This window comes from Epargyreus clarus, unplaced genomic scaffold (genome assembly GCF_041222505.1).
Source record: "Epargyreus clarus isolate Ecla_fem2 unplaced genomic scaffold, WU_Ecla_fem_2.2 ptg000010l, whole genome shotgun sequence".
In the NCBI taxonomy this organism is placed as follows: domain Eukaryota; kingdom Metazoa; phylum Arthropoda; class Insecta; order Lepidoptera; family Hesperiidae; genus Epargyreus; species Epargyreus clarus.
The window spans coordinates 12988732-13010611 of NW_027332218.1; the positions used below are offsets into that span (position 1 = coordinate 12988732).

Genomic DNA, 21880 nt, shown 5'->3' on the forward strand with positions numbered 1-21880 from the left:
GCGTTATGTAAACGAGAAAACATTCGAGTTCGATCACAATCACGAAAATGAATAATATCAGCTACGAAACTTAAAAATGACGGCACAAGTAATGTTTTGGATTCCGATTGTGTTACCATTATCACATTTTAATTTTCTACCATAATCTTTGTTTTTTTTTTATTATTATTGTATTTAACGAAATTGAGGTGATATAAATATTAGAAAATGTGAATTAATCTTAATTTATTTAGATTATAATTTTATTATTGTTGCATTATTTTAATATCGACAAAAATATGAAACTACCATTTGAAACATATTTTCTTGATAGGTCAACACCTTTGCTTACATTTTGGACACCTAATTATGAATCAGACTATACAGTAGAAACTCGATTATCTGGCCCTCAGTTATACGGATTCGCGATTATCGGACTACCTCCCTAAAAATTGGTAGCTATAAAAATACGAAAATTCACGATTTAATCTTGAATTTAAACAATCGTCCACTGCATAATTACGGTATTTTATTTTTGTTGCGCCATTTCTTGTACAAAAGTTTGAAACACGTGTCAGAATCGGACTGATAGTCGCGCACGTATGCGCTCGAATCCCCCAGAGTAAGGTACCGAGAAATAAATAAACGCTTTGTACACTAAATAATAAATAAACGCTTTGTACACTCACAGCCCCACACTAGGATTCCCTGTATCGTGGGTGCTATGGACACACACAGAGACAAATACACAAACACCCAGACTCAGAAACAGAAGTCTAAATTCATCATTTAGAAATCTGTCTGGCCGGGAATCGAACCCGGAACCCTCTGCGCGTTAGACCGGCATGGTGACCGCTCGGCTACGCGGGTCGTCAATAAAAGAAAATTTATATGTGGAAAATGATGCAAGACATGATGAAGCACTTCATGCCCTGTAAAGAGCTTTAAAGTGGTTTGAAAAACAAAGAGTGATACTGTGAGTTTATTACAGCTGAAACGAATTCGCAATAAAGGTAACAGCAATGAAGAGAAAAAGTGGCTTACGTCAAATGACAATTACCAAATATTTTCCATCAAACTAAACTTAGTGTTTTATCTATTTCATGATTACCAAATGCAAGTTACCAAATAATAAACAAATTATACTTATTGTACATACGTACCTAAATATTTTATTAAATGATTAAGGCTGCAGTACATACACGTATGTATGCACTCGAAGAAACTGTAACTCTTTGTAATTTCTTAATAAAAGTCGATATTTGTTGATTTTAATAAACATAACGTTGTGTATGTACACAAAATCCGCTTTTCTTTATACATTCGATTATCCGGATATTAATTAAGTTGAATACCATTATCCGAATACCTTACGACAACTATTAGTCCTGTTAATCGAGTTTCTACTGTACATTGTAAACGTAGGACTATAAAGATTCATAAGATAAAACTAAAAACTTTCGAAGGTGGTAGAACCCTTTGTGGTTCGACTCCGGCGGCACCACCGCCACACCTATTTCTACCTAATAACAACAGTGTTAGGCGCTGCTGTGTTGCGGTTTGAAGGGTGTGGTAAGGGAGACAGACTTCCGAGGCGTTCCAGCTTAGTCCTCAGGGGTAGCGGCGCATCTGTGACCGACCTCAGGTAGGAATATCTAATCCTATCTGGGGTTGATTACAGATGTCCATGGGTGGCAGTAGCCACTTACCATCAGGTGGACTGTATGCTCGTCTGCAACTCTTATATTATAAAAAAAATAACAATAAAAAGCATATTAATTTCCAAGCAAATAAAACCTAATTAACAGCAACAAATGTCTCTCACACGACAATATTATGCGGGCTTACATAGCCATAATTACTTGGCGTGTTTCAAGCTTGTAAGAAGTTTTGAGTAGTGGTATGTTTAAGTATTTTACTCCGTCGGTCTGGGAGCGTATCCACAGTACACCTGATTTTTGTGCCCAATGTTTAAATTAGAAAATATATTATGATGGGGAAGATAATTATCATGAGACTAGCTGTATTTCTGAGTTTTCGTGAAATTATTTTTAAAAGTCAAACATAAAAAATCCTTTATTCAACTTAATTAATTCAATTTATGGTTAATTTCACTTAACCAAAATTAGCTACAAATTGACAAGAAATATATTTAATAATGCTAAGATTTATAATTTTATGACGTCACGAATCAAGAATTGACATGCGCATTACTTTTATGCGTGACAAGATCTTAATTACGTTTTCATTTAGCGACATTAATAAATTAAAACGTAATCTACATATTGTCTTAAATTACCATGGTTAACTTAGTACCTTACATAAATAGTAAAGGTAGAAATGTAATGTTCTGCAGCGCGGAAGCGCCTTGCTGCCTAATAGTGGCAGTAAAACTAGTTTCATCTTCACTGATTTACTTAGTAAAGTTCTGATTTTAAATATGCAGATAGCTATGTACTTGCCTTAGTATGTGTTTAGTGATAAAGATAAGCAGTGATAGTGATTAAGAAACTCGGCCTGAAGTTCAAATCAGAGGCACGCATCTCTGATTTTTCAAAGATATGTGCGTATTAGATATTAATTAATTAATTATCACTTGCTTAAACGGTGAAGGAAAATGTCGTGATTAAACCTGCATACTTAAGAAATAAAAAAAAATGCACTTGGCCATCGCGGTGGACTATGGCCTAATCTTTCTTAATCGGAGAGGAGACCCGTGCCCAGCAGTGGGACAGTAACGGGTTGATGATGAGGTAAGTATTTACTTAATGTTATTGTTCCTCATTATGAATATTATAAAAGTGCCTATATGGAATGCGTTGTGTTATTACGTATATGAAGTTTACAATATTAGGCATTAACATCATGCATGAAATTGCTCTAGCAGACAAATGACGGCTTTACTGCTGATGTATGGCGTTCGTGTGAGATCATCATACAAATAAATGAAATTGTAGTGTTTGTTTGTAGTTTTAAATACAGATTTACTTTGTAATATTTAGTATTAAGTAATTCAAAGAATAATAATTCGAAAGTGAATGTAGCCTTTTTATTTTTGATGTTAATCTATATTTCAGTTTAATTCAGAAATAATACTTGTAGGAGCGTCTATATATTCCTTTAAGGAGTAAAAACATAGTTTTATATACATGTTGTCGTACACCTCTTACATTTCTCAAAAGTTTTCATCTTTTTTCATAGTGTAAAATCTTCTGTTGTTTTTTCTGGCATCAATGATTTTAATTACCTACTATTAAAAATTAACTATCCAAAATCAATTTTTACTTAAAATTAATTGTATAGCCCGATAGTTTTTTTTCGAACTTATTTCTGGAAAATATGAAATCAATTACAGATATGAAAAATATATTTGAAGTCATAAAACATATTTGATTCTTGTATGTAATTTTTATCTTTGACATTGATTAAATTTGGTATCATATCATATCATAATTAAATTTATGTAATTTAAATTAAATTTATGAACATAATTTTTATCATTCACGCTGTAATTTTTTTTTTCTTGTATTTCTTATAATTATTATATGCCCGCTTGCGGCGGGAATGTAGAGGAATATCATTTTATGACTGTACATGTACCTAGCTTACCTACATTCCATAATAAACGAATTTGATTTGATTTGATTTGATTCTTAAATCACAGACAAAGTTTAAGTACGTATGTAGATACAAAGTACAAGTAATCTTTAGGCATTGTCTACAAAGGAGCATTACAATTAGGTATCATTCACAGTAGTATAATGGCGTGTATATGTCAGTGTATATGACGCACTGTAACGTATATGTCAGTTAATATAACGCGTCGTTAATATGTCAAATGGATACAGTAGCAACAATGCGATGTGATGGCAACGCACACAATTAGGCGAGCGGCCCGTTCGCGTGACGCTAGTGCGGTCTTTTGTCACGTTTTATTTGTTTACAAATTAGTTTCACATTTTTTGTTTACAAAGTATAGATGTTGTTGTACTTTTAATATGTTTCCTTGTAAATTATCGTTTTTCTTATACGTAAGAAAGGTGGTAGAGCCAAATTGCCTGGTTAAAGAACTGGTTTGCTTCGACCGCGGTTGTACAACCAACTCATCTATTCTAGCGTAAAGCAGTTCTTGTTTTTCGGTGGAAGGGTGTGGATACCGGCTTACTCATATCCCTAAAAGAATTCAGGAGTGGACCTATTTATGATCGGCCTGAAGTAGAACGCTCCTTCAATATAGATTCGAGTAACCGATCACTTACTATGGATTGAATGTTATTTGGCTACTTCAATGTTATAGGGAACATTATTCCGGAAATATCACATGGCTTAACACTGGTATTTAGCGTCCGCTAGTTCCAATGAATTAGTCTGTAGACCATGACCTGAAACTGTAGACCATGTTTATCATAATATCTTGATGGTAAATAATGAGAAAGGGAGGAAAGGGTTGGGTCACGGTTACAAATATTATATTAGTTAAAAACTACTATTAAGCTCTTATAAAAAGAAAATGTACTTTATTCTTTTTTTTACTTGATAAGTAAGCTGAAGTGGCAATTGGCTGGCCACATAGTTCGTAGGACAGAAAATTTATATGGTAGGAAAATCCTCGATGTCCCTGTAGTTCCGGGACCAGAATAGGGCTACGGTATCCCCTACCTGTCGTAAGATGCGAGTAAAAAGGGGCTTCCGGGTTTGCGGGCGGCAAGAGTGGGAGCTCGAACCACCCCGCCAGCGGCCCCGGGAAGGACGACGGTATGTGTGGTCGCATACCGTCGTACGCACCAGATGGTGTGGCGAACGTCAAGCTAACCTGGGCGGAGGATCACTGGGGGGGTTATAGTGCGGTAAAAATGCCACATAACCCGGCGTCGCTCCCACGTTGTTGGGTACCTTTTAAAGGTTTCCCCCTCGATAACAAAAAAAAAAAGAAAAAGGAAGGTCCTCGAATGGAGACCACGTTTCGGTAAAAGGAGTACAGGACGCCCCCAGACCAGGTGACTGATGACCTGAAGCGGACCGCGGGTAACCGCTGGATTCAGACTGCTCAGGACCGGTCGGAGTGGCGTAGATTAGAGGAGGCCGTGTCCAGCAGTGGACTATTAAAGGCTGATGCATGGATGGCTGAAATGCAATTTATATGACAAGACAAAGTACTAAAGAATGCTATATCGTAAATTTTTAACTTAGTACTATCAAAATTACAAAACAAATAAGTATTAACTCATTAATCACTGTGTCTCAACGTTGAGGCACGTTTTATCGGGAATTATAAATATTTTCACTAATCCAATAATTAATTTTAGGGTGTATCATTTTTTATCATGGTATTAGGTCTTTATCATGCTTACATAGAAGTAATATTATTAACCACCACGCAGGCAAAACGTGCGAATTGTTTAAAACCATACTTCGATAAGAAATCGATAACATAATAGATATTCATGTAATCGATAATCTTTTTTGTGATGTGTAATATTTCTAAAAATGTCAGGTTACCTTAGTCACAATATAATCATCGCTTGATTATGGTGATGGAATTGAACAATAGGCATTTTGGATTTATGGCCAGACTTATATAGTCTCTTTTGTTTGGCGCATCTCCAACTGTTTACTGTGCAACTGCTCTTCAAATTATTGTCGGTGCACTGTATTAGCATAGGTGAATAGACATAGTCGTCACTTGAGAACTTTTCTTCCTCAAAGGTTATCAGTTCTCTAAATACTGCGACCACTGCCAGTTTAGTTAGCTTAAGGATGTCTGTAGACTAAGTTTGTATATTGATTTCATTGTTATTATTAGAATTCCGTTGCGTAGCTGTAAACTACGAGTATCTATAGTTTTTCCTTTAACACGATTAGTGTTTCTGATCTTTTGGATTACACCCAAAGTATAAGTCCGAAGTTTAGTGCTATCTGAATGCAATCAAAAGTGCGTCGACAAAAATATGATATCTTATGATTCTAGGAGCAAATTGGCCGGAGCGTTCATTTTTTCATTATGATACCGTCGAAAGTTCTAGTACCTCTTATAATAATATTTTTTTTTCTGAACATATTTTAATCAATTAAAAGGTTCTCACTATTGAAATATCACTTATTTATGTTTATTTACATTAAATCAGTTTATAATATTTATTTGTATTGGAATGATAGACACATTTAGTTATATGAAATAATATTTCAAGTCTCTGTTTTAAATTTACATCATTAAAGTTGCATTTATGGTAACATATCAACATGATATTATACACAAATGTAAGGTGTTATCACATAATCCTTATTAATTAAATCATCAATTATATCATGAAATGATTGAACTATATTTTATATGATAAAAAACCTCCACTCTTATCATTCTTATCGTAATGTATACACTTAATCGTTCCAATTATCTGGTATATTTGTTATTTTATAAGTAATAAAATTTCAAATACAGTAAATACGTGTTGATTTTAAGCTATAAAATTGATAACTTCCGATTGCTTGTCAATTTGGATATTAATTTATCAGTAAATTGATATTTGGGCTTGGTTTGAGGCCGTTCATATTGATATCGTTGCTAAAGTTAACATTTAATTTCATGATATATTTTATATCTATTGTGTTTTTAAATACAGAAACTTATAAGTTTATGAACACTTATATAACGTGATTGAAAGTTATGTCTGTGATTGAGTAAGTAAATATTTAGTACTTAGTAGAAACCTACGGAACCTTAGGAATAGTCAAGCTATATAAACGTTGAAACTATTTGAAAATTTTAATTGTTCATTTAATTACCGTATACCAATTAGCTTTCAGTTAACCTTGAATGTGAATCCGAGGGTTTCAAATTAGTTTTGTATTAAGCTTAAATGTTAAGAGTTTTTGGCATAGTCCACCACATTGATTTTTGTGGTTTGGGATTTTGGTAATTTTGAATACATTATCTACCTATATAGTGGATGATTCTTAAAAAGAAGATTATTTTATCATTGAATTGAATTAAATTTTATAACTAAAATGAATATTTGTAAGCCACTTAATGGCAGAGTGAGGGACGATGTGTTTTCTTCTTCGTCAATTGAGTAAAATTTCAAATTAGAGTCAAACCTCGTCTATCAAACCACTGGGCTTCTTCTTGAAAATATTTTTGATAACAACATACCCTCACTTTAAGAGATACACTATAAAAACTTTCAGAGTCAAAGAGACTTGCATATATTTGCAGTAATTATTCGCTCGTGACCTCTGAAATTGCATCATTGTCGGCCGAACGGACATTGCGTGCATCCGACAAGTGATCGTGCGGCTGTGTGCGCGGGCACCGTAGTGTGGGTGCTGTAATAGAGCGATGACGTGATTTCCTGAGCTGAGTTATTGCTACTGTACCGGCGCTAAATGGTTCGCGCGCTGTGACTTTGTAGCGACGTCCTCCGTCAAAGTGCTATTTAAGGTGAATTATACGTCGTCGTATTTTATCGTTGAATATCATTACAATGGTCGTTACGTGATTATTATAATAAGGGACCACGACGTTTTCGTCTCTAGGAACTATGTAAAAATAAGTTATGCTACATGGTGCTTTGCTGGCGAACTAATCTGGGGTAAATATAACTCTATCATTTGGGGACTCTTATTCAAATTATTCCGAATGGCAGTAACTTCTGGTGCGCGGCACGATATCTTTTACTTAATAATATATTTATGTAACGTTGTATTGGTGATAACATTAAGATTCTTTCCATGCAAAAATATGTGAAGTTATTTATTTGTATATTACAGAAAAGTGTAAATCGTTTTATCTTGGTTATGCAATAAGAAACTGCTTATTATTCATACTTATTATATTATTACTTTAAAAGCTTCACAGAGTTTCAAAGCTACTATTTGCCTTTTAGTTCTATGTTCTCATAAAATAATTTAGTAAGATATTTAAGTTGCTAGTTGTAAAACATTAGTAAAAAGTTATCGATACTTTTAAATTCGGTTAAAAACTGAATATGCAATGGCTATATTATAGGGTTTAAACAATTTTAAGTACTTTTAAATATTTAACGTCATTTACAATGAAGGTTAGGTAGTTTAGAAAATAGAAAATATATAAAGTAAGTAATATAATAGATTTTGTAAGACGCATTTTCCCTAGATATTAACAATGTATAATTTCTAGTGTTTATCATGAGATGTTTATAGTTGATAATATAATTATATTAATATGCCATATCTTCGTCGATTATTAAGGTATTGGTGTATTATCACATTAGCTGTTGCGATCAGTTGATAAGAGAACGAACAATTAACAGAGGATCAATAACAATTAACGGAGTGACACATGTAAATATAGATTTTTGCGTTTATTAATCAAGTACTAATTTATAAATTACGTAAATTTACGATTGTACGAAACGTAATTTTAATAATTTAGAATCAAGGATTAGATGTTTGGAACGTTTAAGAAGGTAAGTGCATTATTTTTGTTAAGTATAATTTAAGAAAGGAAATAGTATGTTATATAATTTGGATATGAATACTTCAGATATCAATTATATATAATAATCAGTTATATTAATAATTACATCTTTACTAATCATGTTAATCATAAAAATATACATTTTATTGTAGACTACATTGAGTGAAATGGTAAAATGCACAATAATGAATTTTACTAATTTAATCATGGTACATTGCATTGGTACAAATAAAATTGAAAACTAAGTAGCTTTTGCCATCTTTGCACCAATTATATGAACATATCTAAGTTTAGTATTACAACATGATTGTGCAATAATCAGTTACTGTATAACTATCACGTAGTGCAGAATAAACGTAAATGCTCAAAATAAACAGGCCGCCCGTAAAAAGTCACACGATGCACCATTCCGAGGGGGTGGAGAAGGCAACAACTCATAAAATTAAGCGATTTGGATGTGAGTTAGTCTAACTGTGAGGATCGTCGCGTTAGCACTGCCGCCGTCCCCCTCGCACACTCACACGCGCTCAGCTCAGTGCGACACTGTACGCGATCGCGTCTACCTCAAAGCGATTTTGGCCCATTATTCCCGCCATAATACCGTGACAGTTGACAGTTCATTTTTTTAAGTGACATTTACTTTTTTTTAAGTGTTGTGTGATTGTGACACGGATATCCAACCAGTCAGGTGAGCTTATAAAATTAATTTCGAATAGGTTCATTAAGTTTAATGAAGCGCGAAGTCAAATTAATTTATTCCAGTGGTTATGTAAATCGGATTAGTGGACGCCGATGCGGATAATTAGATATTAGCCATTCGAGCGTTTGTTATGTTATAATCCTAATTGATTTAGTTGAAATTCCAATGTGTTTTTGATTATTTGAAATAATGCACAAAGGTACTATTTATATGAGGGTGATAGTAGTAAGCTAAACAATAACAGAGCTTTTGAGCTTTACATTGGTAGAGTTGTATTTGATTTATTTTAAACAAAAATACTTAATATTTGTAACAAAAATACTAAATATTTGTTTGTAAACAAAAATAAAGATTCAGATAACGTCTCAAAATTTACTTATTCATTGTAATATTTTTAAACGGAGTCATTAACCCAATCCTATTGTTGGACAAGAGTTTCTTCTCAAAATTAGATGGATAAATGGGAAAAAATCACCCACCACGATTATAGCCAAGTGCAATGGACTGCTTACATCTCAGAGCCATAAAACTGTAAAGCTTGTGAATGTTCTCACGACGCACCTTACCCTTTATATCGTCATAATTAATTTCTAACACACATAAATTTGAAAAACACACACGTAACTTTGAAAATCATGTTTACCGGATAGCCGAACCCCAGACCTTCAGTATGAGAACTATTTTTATAATATTTCACTATCATAGTTCTTAAAAACTCATTTTGATACGAATATGTATGATTGATGGTTATATTGGAAATTCCGTAAATACCGAAATAATGATTATCAGAACCGAGCTAATAATATATGATAACGGGTAATCGATTTGATTAACGACATTCTCACAGCTACTCGGTTATGATTGTAATCCATTTCTGTACAATTACCTGCATCACTATCAGTTGTTTTGCAATAAACGACGATTTATAAGTATATTAATTTTTGTTTGATAATGATAATATTCTTATAGTCTTAAAAACAGTCATAGTTTGGTGGTTTGAAATCCTCTCGATAGGCGTTGTTGGTTTGTCTTCCAGATCTTATAAAGTTATCATCGTATTAGAAATTGCGACTTAATTAAACTTTGAAAGCAAATAACACGACGATATCTAGACTGCTAGTTCCTTAAAAAGCTTTCAAGATTGTATGACATTTACCAATATGCACTTGATCAGTGCCATGGACTATCGTCTGAATCTCTCTTAATCTGACAGGACACTTGTGCCCAGTAGTGGGACAATAATGAATTGACGATAACGATAAATATTCTTAAATTTACATAAACAATTATCAGGAATTCATTAGAAATAGGCACAGGAAAGATATGAGATTAGTGTCATAGTTTCGCGTTTGAGTCCCAGCGGGGTGGGTTTAATCCAAATTATGAATAATAAAAATATACGTAGATATTCTCGATGAGGGTGATTATTAGTAAGTAGTATTATAATAATCTTAGTGTAGGAAAACCCAGTGAAGGAATAAGTTTAATTTTGATGCGTGTATAACGTGTAATAGTACAGTTGTACTCGCATTCTGTACGAAAAGTAATTACATTTAGTTTTGACATCGTTTTACAAAGCATAATATAAACTGAAAATGAAAAGAAAAAGATAATTTCCATAAAAAGACGTAGTCCACTAATATAAAATATAGAAATAAAAAATAAAAGTAAAAGATAAAATTATTTCAATTATTAATTTCGAAATATCGAGAAACGTAAGATTAATCGTGAGAAGTAAATATTAAACAACCATTAGACAAACTCTATCGACTCTACATATTTAGATGTTAGATTTGATTCGATTATGCGCATATAAATAGGTAAATTAATCTTGGTAGAGTTTGAAAAATAGTTCTGTGATTAGATGTTGATAGAGTCAATGATGTCTTTAAGTTTGATTGAACATTTAGTCTAAATCGTTATTGGAATCAATCGGATCTTATTCGAAATATATTCAATAAATATACTAATGATTTTTTAAATTTATGGGCATATTATAGTTTTGGAATTAGAAATGGAATGTTTCTATAAACCTAGAAATAATATTAAGAATGTTTATTTATGTCCGCCTGGTGTATGTTTAAAAAACCTATAGTGGTTCGCCTCCGAAGGCACGAGTGTCACAACCATAGCTATTCCTGTCATATAATAACAGTATCATGTGCTGCCATAATATGATTTGAAGGTATATCGACGCCGTTGTGGCCGACCTCAGATCGGACTCAAATTCTATCCTGGATTGATTATAGATGGGCAGCAGATGTCACTTACAATAGAGTGCATACTCATTAATTATTTCTAGAGTACACACAATCTTTTCAGAAACATAAAAATCATGCAATGATGATACCTATTAAAAACTATCCAATTACTCAGTACAGTACAAAGCGATAAGGCGCGCGCGCAGATCCGCAGATAAGCCAACGATATTGCGAAAGTTCTCTTGTTATTGCTTAACATGATTTGCATGAATTCATGCTTAATGGTACGCGTTGGTTTTATTTAGATGTATGCATATGCAATCCTTTTACTAACACTAGTCACAACGGTCTATCTATGAATTCTATATCTATTTCTAGATTAAAGTAGTTTCTGTCCCTGTAGTTCCGGGACCAGAATAGGGCTACGGTATCCTCTGCCTAGCGTAAGAGGATACTAAAAGGGGGTTTTAGGGGTTACGGGCGGCAAGAGTGGGAGCTCTTACCACCGGGCTAGCGACCCCGGGAAGAACGATGGCATGTGTGACTGCATACCGTCGCACGCTCCACAAGGAGTGGCGAGCTTCATGGTCATCTGGGCAGCCTGGCAGGCAACGCTCTAAGAGAACAAGGTTGCGTTCCTTTGGAGATCCCGGAGTCCTTTACGCAGCGCCGATAAAGGTCACCGGGAGGGTTTTAGTGCATTAAAAGTCCCGCATAGCCCGTCGTTGCTTCCTCGGCGTCGGGTACCTTTTGAAGGTTTCCCCCTCATAAACAAAAAAAGGTTAAGGTAGTTTAGCGTATCGTTGGAAGGGTTTTACAGGTCGGTGCTTTGGTTGCATGTTGACTAATGATCATGAGATGATCATCCCATTCCTCAGGAGTCACAATGCATCTGTGATCGGTTGCAGTTAGGACCCCTTTTCTGCAAATATGGAGTTGGTCACTAATATATAGGTACCTATGAAGTAATATTTAGTGGATTTTAAGTAGCAAGTGTTGCATGAACCGTTTTGCATCAACGTGTTACTTTCCCTGACTTTTATCATATCAATATTGTGTTGATAAGGGCGTCGTAGTACCGCAAATTGTTATAGTCACAGAACTAAAATCTTCCCAATAAGTTTTTGTAAAGTATAGTCTTTGTAAAGTATATACAAGTAATAGAAAAAATCTCATATTCACTGCTCGATCAACTTGTGAAAAATGAAGAACACAAGCCTGTGTGCTACATAGGGTCCTCAGGAATAAGTTAGAATATTGCGTATAAAGTCTCTCCCTTACAACACCCTTTATACCAAAACACAGCAACGCTTAACGTTGTTGTTATTAGGCTGAAATATGTTTTGCGATAATGCCTTCGAAGACGAATTACGAAGATTTCTACTTTAAAAATTATAATCGCCTTAAGTAGCCTCATCGCTAATCAATAAGAATTAGGCATACAATTTTATTATAACCTACTAATTAAGAATTAAGCGCACTGAAAAATAATTCCAATTACGTACTTCAATTGTTGTAATTAAAACACTGGTATGTGGAAATTTAATATCGGTTTCTGTCTATCCACCAATTGAGAATAAAGTGCAATTATTGTTCTTATTGCATAGAAATAGAGGTGATAATTACATAGCAAATAGATATGATAATATAGGCTTTATCTTATGGTACGATGCCATTGACGTCAATGCAAAGAGATTGTTAAGCATAATTATTTAAAACATTTGTCATACGCTGATACGGCGAAAATTAAGTAAATTAAGGATTTACGAATAATGTCTAAGTATATATCAATTGTCAATTATGTCTGTTTATCGATTGCCATAATTTATTATTAATTTTGAACACAAGTGGGTGTTTTTGTGATAAGTGAATTGTAATCAATTTATTATCAAGTCTGGAACTGGATTTTGGTCTAAATATCTTTTAATCTTTTAGGTACATTGCGTGACGAAAAATTGTTTTCTATACTAATATTATAAAGAGGAAAACTTTGTTTTTTTGTTTGGTTGTAATGAATAGGCTCGAAAACTACTGGACCGTATTAAAAAATCTTTCACAATTCGAAAGCTACATTATCTACGAGTAACATAGGCTACATTTTATATGAAATATATTTGATAAATATATTTTGGGCGGTACAACGTTTGCCGGGTCAGCTAGTATAAAATATAAGGCTTTCTGAAAAGACATCTTTATCCTTTTTCTAAATGACAAAGGAGCGAAAAATTGTTTAAGTAAAACAGTACGTAAGTATTAGGCGTTTTAAAGAAATATTGCTTTAGTTCAGGGATGAAAATATAAATTATATTTTCAATAACGATTTATTAATTATAAAATGAGTAAGATGCACACACACGATTTTCTTATTACCTATATAAATAGCAAACTAGTCTGTAGCCTGTCTAACGGCTAATTGCAACTGTCGCCCGTAGATATCAATGATCAACTACGGATAGGATTAGAGTGCTACCTGCGATCGATCACGAATGCGGTGCTACATCTAAGGACTAAGTTGGAACGCCTCGCACGAGTGTATTTCCATTACCACAGACAGATATGCCTTCCATAGTTTTGATGTCTGCTTGGCCGTGGTTCCAACGCGAACACAAGATCATTGACCATTGAACCACTCAGTTGTCAGATTTTTTCATTTCAAATATTCGGGTTAGTTTTAAATACTCGTATTTATGTTAATTATGCAATTAAAGTCGTGTGCATTCAGTAGTTCTCTGTTAGTCTAGATTCAAATTAAACTGCTTGCAGTCATAATAGAAGTGTTACCAAAGGTATAAGTGAGAGTAAAGTGTCTAGTCATTTTATAAATAAATATCTTATATATAAAATTCTCGTGTCACAATGTTAGTTACCGTACTCCTCCGAAACGGCTTTACCGATTTTCATTAAATTTTATGTGCATATTCAGTAGGTATGAGAATCGGCTGCTATCTATTTTGCATACCCCTACGTGATAAGGGTTGTTCACCCGTAACATTTTTTTTATTTATTTGGCAACACAACGTTTGCCGGGTCAGCTAGTTTTTTCATAAAATTGACGTAGGTACCGAACGAGCAAACTGTGCAAATTGGTAGTTGTAACTGGTGCCCATGAATATAATTAACCTATAGGGGTTTTATCTGAAGATGATCATAGATGCCTTGCTACTCTTGACGACTAAGAAGGTGCCTCATGTGTAAATCAGCTGGCAACCCGTGAGGTAGAGCGGTCACCATACCGGTCTGACAAGCAGAGGGTCCCGGGTTCGATCCCCAGCCAAACAGACATCTATATGACGAATTTAGATTTCTGTTTCTTCATCTGGGTGTTTGTCTATGTGTGTGTCTATGGCACCTATGACACAGGGAATCCTAGTGTGGGGCTGTGAGTGTAGAAAGCGTTTTTTTTAAACATATCTTTTCAACGAAATGCAAGCTACTTCAACAAGGTTCTTCAACATTAAGCTCATACTGGTTCCACAACCTTTTAAAATTAATTGAATTAAAATATTATCTAACTTTCAAAACAACAAAATTAAGTCCAGATCTTCCGCTTAAGTTAATAAGCATCGAAATATGATTATCATCTTGAGAACTAATAAAGCGAAATTTATTTCCGACAAACTGTCAAATTTATAACAGATTAAAAATATAAATACTTTTTTTATCAATGATTTACATAATGGCGTGCCTCAGATCTTTACACGCGATGTATCCTGCCCCCGTCGCCATAAAATGTCTGCGTAATTCACAAAAATCAAAGGAAAAGTATAAATAAAAACATTAATCCAGGAAATGTTACTATTAACACATTCGCTTTGAGAATGAAAATGTCAACCGACCACCATCTTGGATTCGCCACAAACTTCCGACGTCTATTAAAATTATAATCCGACCATTTTGAGTTGACACTTTCTTTTTTAAGCACTTAATAATAGACGTTAGGACTTTCTGTTAGAGTTAGCGATCGGGCTGTCGTTTTGGATTGGGTGTATAATAATTTGGTCGGTAATATCAAAAGGCCCACACACGTTGTCACAACTTCCGTAAGCTCAGCTCGATAATACTAATCGTGTTGTGTACTGAGTAGGCTCGATACGCCTAATAAGGAACCGTAGTTACATCCGGGTAATTTAAATGTATGTGATGCAATAAATATGAAATTATGTTATTTCTTTTGTGCAATAAATGAAATGTACATCCATTTCACTCTGTACGTGATCGATACGTGCTTTTGGGTTTAAGGATGAAAATGACTGCTGGTCCCCGGCAGGCTAAAGGTAGTGATAGCCTAGTGGTTAAGAAACTTGGCCTCTCGATGGAGGGGTTCAATTCCCAGCCACGCTCATTTTTCAAAGTTATGTGCGTATTAGAAATTAATTATCACTTGCTAAACGGCGAAGGAAAACATCGTGAGGAAACCTGCATACTTGAGAGATTTATAAAAAAAAAGAAATCTCGAAGGTTTGTGAAGTCCACCAATACGTACTTGGCCAGCGCGGTGGACTATGGCCTGATCCTTCTCACTCTGAGAGGAGACCCATGCCCAGCAGTGGGACAGTAATGGGTTGATGATGATCTATACCTGAGAGATTTATAAAAAAAAGAAATCTTGAAGGTATGTGAAGTCTACCAATACGCACTTGGCCAGCGCGGTGAACTATGGCCTGATCCTTCTCACTCTGAGAGGAGACCCATGCCCAGCAGTGGGACAGTAATGGGTTGATGATGATCTATACCTGAGAGATTTATAAAAAAAAAGAAATCTCGAAGGTATGTGAAGTCTACCAATACGCACTTGGCCAGCGCGGTGGACTATGGCCTGATCCTTCTCTCTCTGAGAGGAGACCCGTGCCCAGCAGTGGGACAGTAATGGATTGCTGATGATCTTAGTCCCCATGAGATCGGTCGGCAGCGACTACTGGCCTTCAGATAGACCGCATGCTCCACTACGATTTTATAAAAAAATCTCAACTTAGTTTACAATCACGATAACTGATAATAAAATAACTACATCTGTTAAATGTATTACTACTCGTACATTAACCCACAACAACAGAATGTTTTTATAACTTTCGTAACAAAAATTTCACTGAACGGGTTTGACAGTCAAACAAGTTCTGAATAGATTGAATAGCAATTAACACTAAATAGCCGGATACGTACCAGGAGCTATTGATACCATTAATCATCTTGTTGTATTAGTCACTTTTTGCAAGAAGATATCGTGAGGAAATTCACATGTGTAATTTTTTTCTTTATTTTTATAGGTAAATTGAAAGTAGCAAATGTGCATGTTGGTTATTTATCTGTGTCCCTGTAGTTCCGGGACTAGAATAGAGCTACGGTATTCCTTCCTTCCGGGGTTGCGGGCGGCAAGAGTGCGTGCTCGAACCGTCTAGCAAGCGACCCCGGGAAAGACGGCGGTATGTGTGGTCGCATACTGGCGTAAACACCACATGGTGTGGGAGGAGCGAAAACTGCTTCCTCAGGGTAGAGCCCAATCGGGGCGTTGTGCTTGGAGGGCTCCGGTTGTGTTCCATCGGAGATCCCGGAGTTCTCCAACAAGCGTTGAGGACGGCTACCGGGGGTTTTTAGTGCGGTAAAAATCCCACATAACCCGGCATCGCTCCCACGTCGTCGGGTACCTTTTGAAGGTTTCCCCCTCGAGAAAAAAAAAGGTTACTGATCTGACATCGGCTATAGATGCGTCGCTACTACTTTATTTAAGGGTATATAAAAATTGCAGTTATGACAACACATTGTGCGAACACCATGTTCGGCGTCACTGCGAAAACCCATTCTATATGGAGTTGGTTACAGATATCCCTAGACGGCAATGATCTTACCATCAGGTAGACTGCAAGCTTTTTCACTGCTTCAATCTAATAAAAAAGTTGTGCCCACGCTCAGCAGTGGGACAGTATGGTATGATCTCAGGTTTAGCTCCCAGGTTATTCGATCCCACTTGGAACGCGAGGATATTTTCGCGATATGACGTAACAATGGCACTCGAGTGAAGTCGATTTGTTTCAATTTGAAGCCAGGGTTCTCCCTGACGTTTTACTTTAGAGCTGTTTAACCGACGAGTAATACAATAGAGTGCCAAAAGAATATAAAAGCTTTTATATTTAGAATATAAAAGCAGAGAGATTTTTTGGCGTGGAAGCAGTGTTGCTAACTACAAATAATTAAAGACGCTAGGCTCAACATCAAATTAATAATTCGCTAAAACGAATTTTGCCATCATCAGTGTTGCCGCGTAAGGAAATTGACGAAATTGAATTGAAAGAAAAAAATTATATAAATATTTTGGGCTAAATCTCTTTTTGTCGTTCGGACAATATCAAAAGTCGTTACGAAGCATTAAACAAGCATGAAGCCGGCTACTTAATAAGTGATTAAGCCTTAAACCGCCCACGGACGTTTTTTATCAACTTTAAACCACTGTAATCATGCTAAAGGTTAAATACGTTTGAAGATGGTGCTACCATATTTGAACCAATTTTAGTGAGAATTGCGTGAAATATTTTTTTTCAGAAATTAGTAAGTCACATTTATTTTATAGTATTCCTTCTTTTCCTGGCTCACTGCTATTAACCACAAACAATATAAATGGAACGTCGGATTGGTTGGTAACCCTAAAATGCTAGTAACTACGAGATCACAGAACAGGCAAGATATTTTGCGATATGACGCGATCCGTGGTGACGGCTTTGTTTCAATCTGAGTTTAGGGCTGTCACTATTTATTTGAGAAATTGCAACACTGCTATTTTTGACCGATTGTTTACTTTTTGGCAGGTTTAACTATTTTCCGAATATTCGGTCCCATCAATCATTGAAACTATTCAAGGATATTAACAAGTACTACTAACTTTTTGAAATAATATAATGTACTATTTCAGTGTTAAGTATGCTAGGTTACCTGTAAAAGCAGTAAATTCTTTGTAAAATCATGGTAATCTATAACATGAGTGTCGGTATACAAATGTATCGCGTGATTTTTTTTAACACGGTTTTATTAGCTTGGGTTGTATGTACGTAACAGTAACGGAATCTTTGAACCCGATTTGTATCCACTTTGAACGTTCAGTTTAATTCAAAATTTTGAAAAATTATCTAAAACCGATGACAATACACGATTTTAATAATTTTGTACCATTGTCCTTATCAACATCCTCAGGATTAACGATTTTCGAGGCGAGAGAAAGCGCTTTAGGGAGAGTTCAGGCAAAGTTACTAGATTGATTTTTAGTTTTGAAAAATAATAATGTTATTTCCCTATAACTCAAATGTACTGAAACATATCTATAATGCCATCTTGTAGAATGATTTTCAGGATTCCGTACTCAAAGGATAAAACGAAACCCTCCGCTGTCTATTCGTGAGTCACAGGGTCTCTTAAACCGTAATAGATAGACACTTGATTTTTTTACAGACGATGCATAATGATGGTCGCTATAACAACACATACTAAAAATTAATAAAATAAATGTAGTTAAAAAAACTAAAAAAACACGCTTTTATGATGAAATCAACTAAAAAGTAGAAAATAATTTTCAATCTAGGAATTAATTAAGGAACAGTAAATAGTATAATTGTGAAAAAAGCGTGGAGTGCTCCACTTATCAATTTTCGAAAAGCACCCCACACCTTTTCCACAATTATACAATTGATTTTAGTTTTTTAGTTTTTTGAACTATATTTATTACACTTTTATTATAATTATGGCATTAATTCCTTTATGTATAGTTTACTTTGTACTTACTGACCTTTCACACCAGAATATTCTTAATAGTATTTCTTACATACATTTTGACTCAGTGTCATTTATGCACACTGTGCGTGGTTGACAACCCTAACAATCCCCCAATAAAAAGCAATCATCGCATTTACTGAGTGCGGTGGCGCGGGGTGCGTGAAACAATGACCGATAGAGCACGGATTTGGTAGAGCAAGGATACTTCAAGTCATCCTGCCAAAACGTAGAGACATTGTTCACACACGAACTCTATTTAACAATTTTTACTTCTACATATAAAAATCTCTAGAGTCAGTCTAGGTCAAATGGAATTTTAAGCAGATAGGTATTGTAATACTATTGAGAGGTACATATGTAGTAAAACGATTATTTTACAAAATACCTTATATATATTGAATTCAGTAAACGCATATCTATATACACAATACTATATAAACAATTATTATGTAATTAATAATCTACCTGATCCCTCGTAATAGTTGTCAATGTTTCAAATGACTATTGCTCTGTGAATAGTTTATGACTGCATCCCAATTAAGAAAGTAACCCATGTCATAACGGTTAATTGTACAATCAAACTGTACATTACAATTGCTCGAACTAAAACACAATTTATCTTCCGTCGTACAGAAACGCCGACTATAATTGAATCCGCTCGATCGCACGCACTGACTCACCCAATAGACTCAAACCACCCGTCCGTTTGTTACAGGAAGCGTCTGAAAACATCGCAACGACTTCAAAGCCGCATTCGACATCAAACGGCTAACCAGCGTCAATCCAGAGTGGCTATTAAACTCTAATTCAATCATAAAAACAAACATGACCAACTATTTCCGTACGAATCGCGGGTGAGACTTACACATGAGCGCGGAAGACGAGATCGGATGCAAAGACACGGACACCGACGGGCGCAGCGCGGGAGACATGCAAACTATAGTGTCGAGTTACGTCGCCCCGAACTTGATTGGACAGGCCGACAGATTGATTGATGCCACTTATCCGAATGACGCGTACAATATAGACTACCAGTATAACGATGATAGACTAAGCCCCGATACGAAGGAGGAGAAGATCAACGTTGAAGACGATTGTGATGATAAGGACGAAGAATTAGTAATAGCTGATGATGATTACCCGAAATCTCAGAATGAAGAAACGACAGATAGTGTCGAGTGTTCGACGCAAAGCGATGGTTATAGTGAAGAGAGAAGTAAAACCAGCGAGAGAGAAGAAAGTTTTGAGTTGTCATGGCATCCTCATGTGTACGGGAAGCCGCCAAAAAAGCCAACACCACACACGATAGAATATATTTTAGGGTTAGGCAAGAACGGTGAAAAGCAAGTTAAGGACGAAAGATCAACAGTGAGTCAATTGATGAATGTGAAAAGGAACTTTGATAACAAGAAAGGTTTTTCGTACCAGGAGAAAAGCACGCAGGTGCAGAGGGACTTATCCGAGAGGAAGTTTAACTTAAGTGTGCACAAGAACAAACTGCAGGAACAGTTGCTGCAGCGTAGTGTAAGAACTAGTGAGAGTGAGTTCGACAAAGTGCAATATTCGAAAGCGGACGATCAGCCCTTGAACTTATCAGTGCCTAAGTCCAAGGACTCGCCTGGGTGGAGTTCTGTGGATGAAGATAAACTAGCGAAAGGTAAGGCTATTATTTATCTTCTAGTTTTACTGTTTTTAAATTCTCATGGCGCATTTATATTTACAGACATGGTCCTAACAAAACAAAATCATATCGTTCTATTATATGTAATGTGTATTACGTATTTACATCTTCCGTAACATGACCGCACAGACTCAGGCCGTGGCTGTCAATATAAAAATATGATGTCTGACACGACACGTTAAATGTCTGTAGATTTAAATAGGGTTCCTCGTGGCACAGACACATCAATCTTACCATTGCATCATTGATTTAATGGGTTCATTTGTTGTAGTTAAGATTAATACGTACATAATTGGTTCTAGAATTTTTTTTCTAAAAATAAGCTAAGACAAACAGGTCAGTACCATTTTCTTTTTTGTATGTCCAATGATTTTCTTTTTTTGTTATTTATTATTGTTGATGAAGTTTGGTATCAATAATACAATTGGAAATTTTTAATATTTATAGAACAGAGACCTAGGAACATATTTAATCCTTTTTATATATTTAATCATACTTACATTTATCGTTAATCAATCTTGATTTCAAGGGCCCTAATTGCTTGTTTATCTTATCGATTGAGCTATCAACCTGTTTTCGGTTATCCCCGCCGCAGTTAACCGCTTCACTTTACAAAAATACATAAAACGTGCAGTAATTACTCTTCAAAGCTCAAAATGTCGATACAACCATCAAAAATCCCACACACGCTGACAAATAAATGAAAACTTCCATGAAGTTTGTGGCAGGGAGGTTGCCATAAACGTCGTTACATAAAATCGTATAGGTCATTAACGATCGCTTAAAAATGTTTTCTTTTGATGTCAATTAGAGTTTATTTTAGACTGTAATGAGCACGGAGTTCTGTCTTTTTGCTTGTGTAGCAGTAAGCTATAAAGCAGGCAAGTTGTAAATCACAGTCAATTAGTCGAAAGTGGTCGGCGCGCAGTGCTTGTATTTCTGGCGGGGTAATGATATTAATATACGTCGATGCGCCTGCAATGCTTTGTTTGTTAGCTATTTCGTACTAAATGGTCCCAATGAATGCTGTGATGAGGTTTCATAAATTAGGAAGGTTGGAGACATCAACAAGGCCATTTGTCGAAACACCTGTGACGTTTTACGAGTTA

General features: G+C 35.3%; 1 protein-coding gene across 1 annotated transcript in view; it reads left to right on the forward strand.

Annotated features, from left to right (window-relative positions):
- The first annotated feature begins 8903 nt into the window (after positions 1-8903).
- Positions 8904-21880, forward strand: part of LOC140745575 (uncharacterized) — a 94441-nt gene continuing 81464 nt past the window's right edge. Inside the window, exons 1-2 of the mRNA XM_073077514.1 lie at positions 8904-9122; positions 19806-20747. Coding sequence (XP_072933615.1) covers positions 19958-20747 — 790 coding nt within the window. The 5' untranslated portion in view covers positions 8904-9122; positions 19806-19957. The remainder of the gene's footprint in view (positions 9123-19805; positions 20748-21880) is intronic.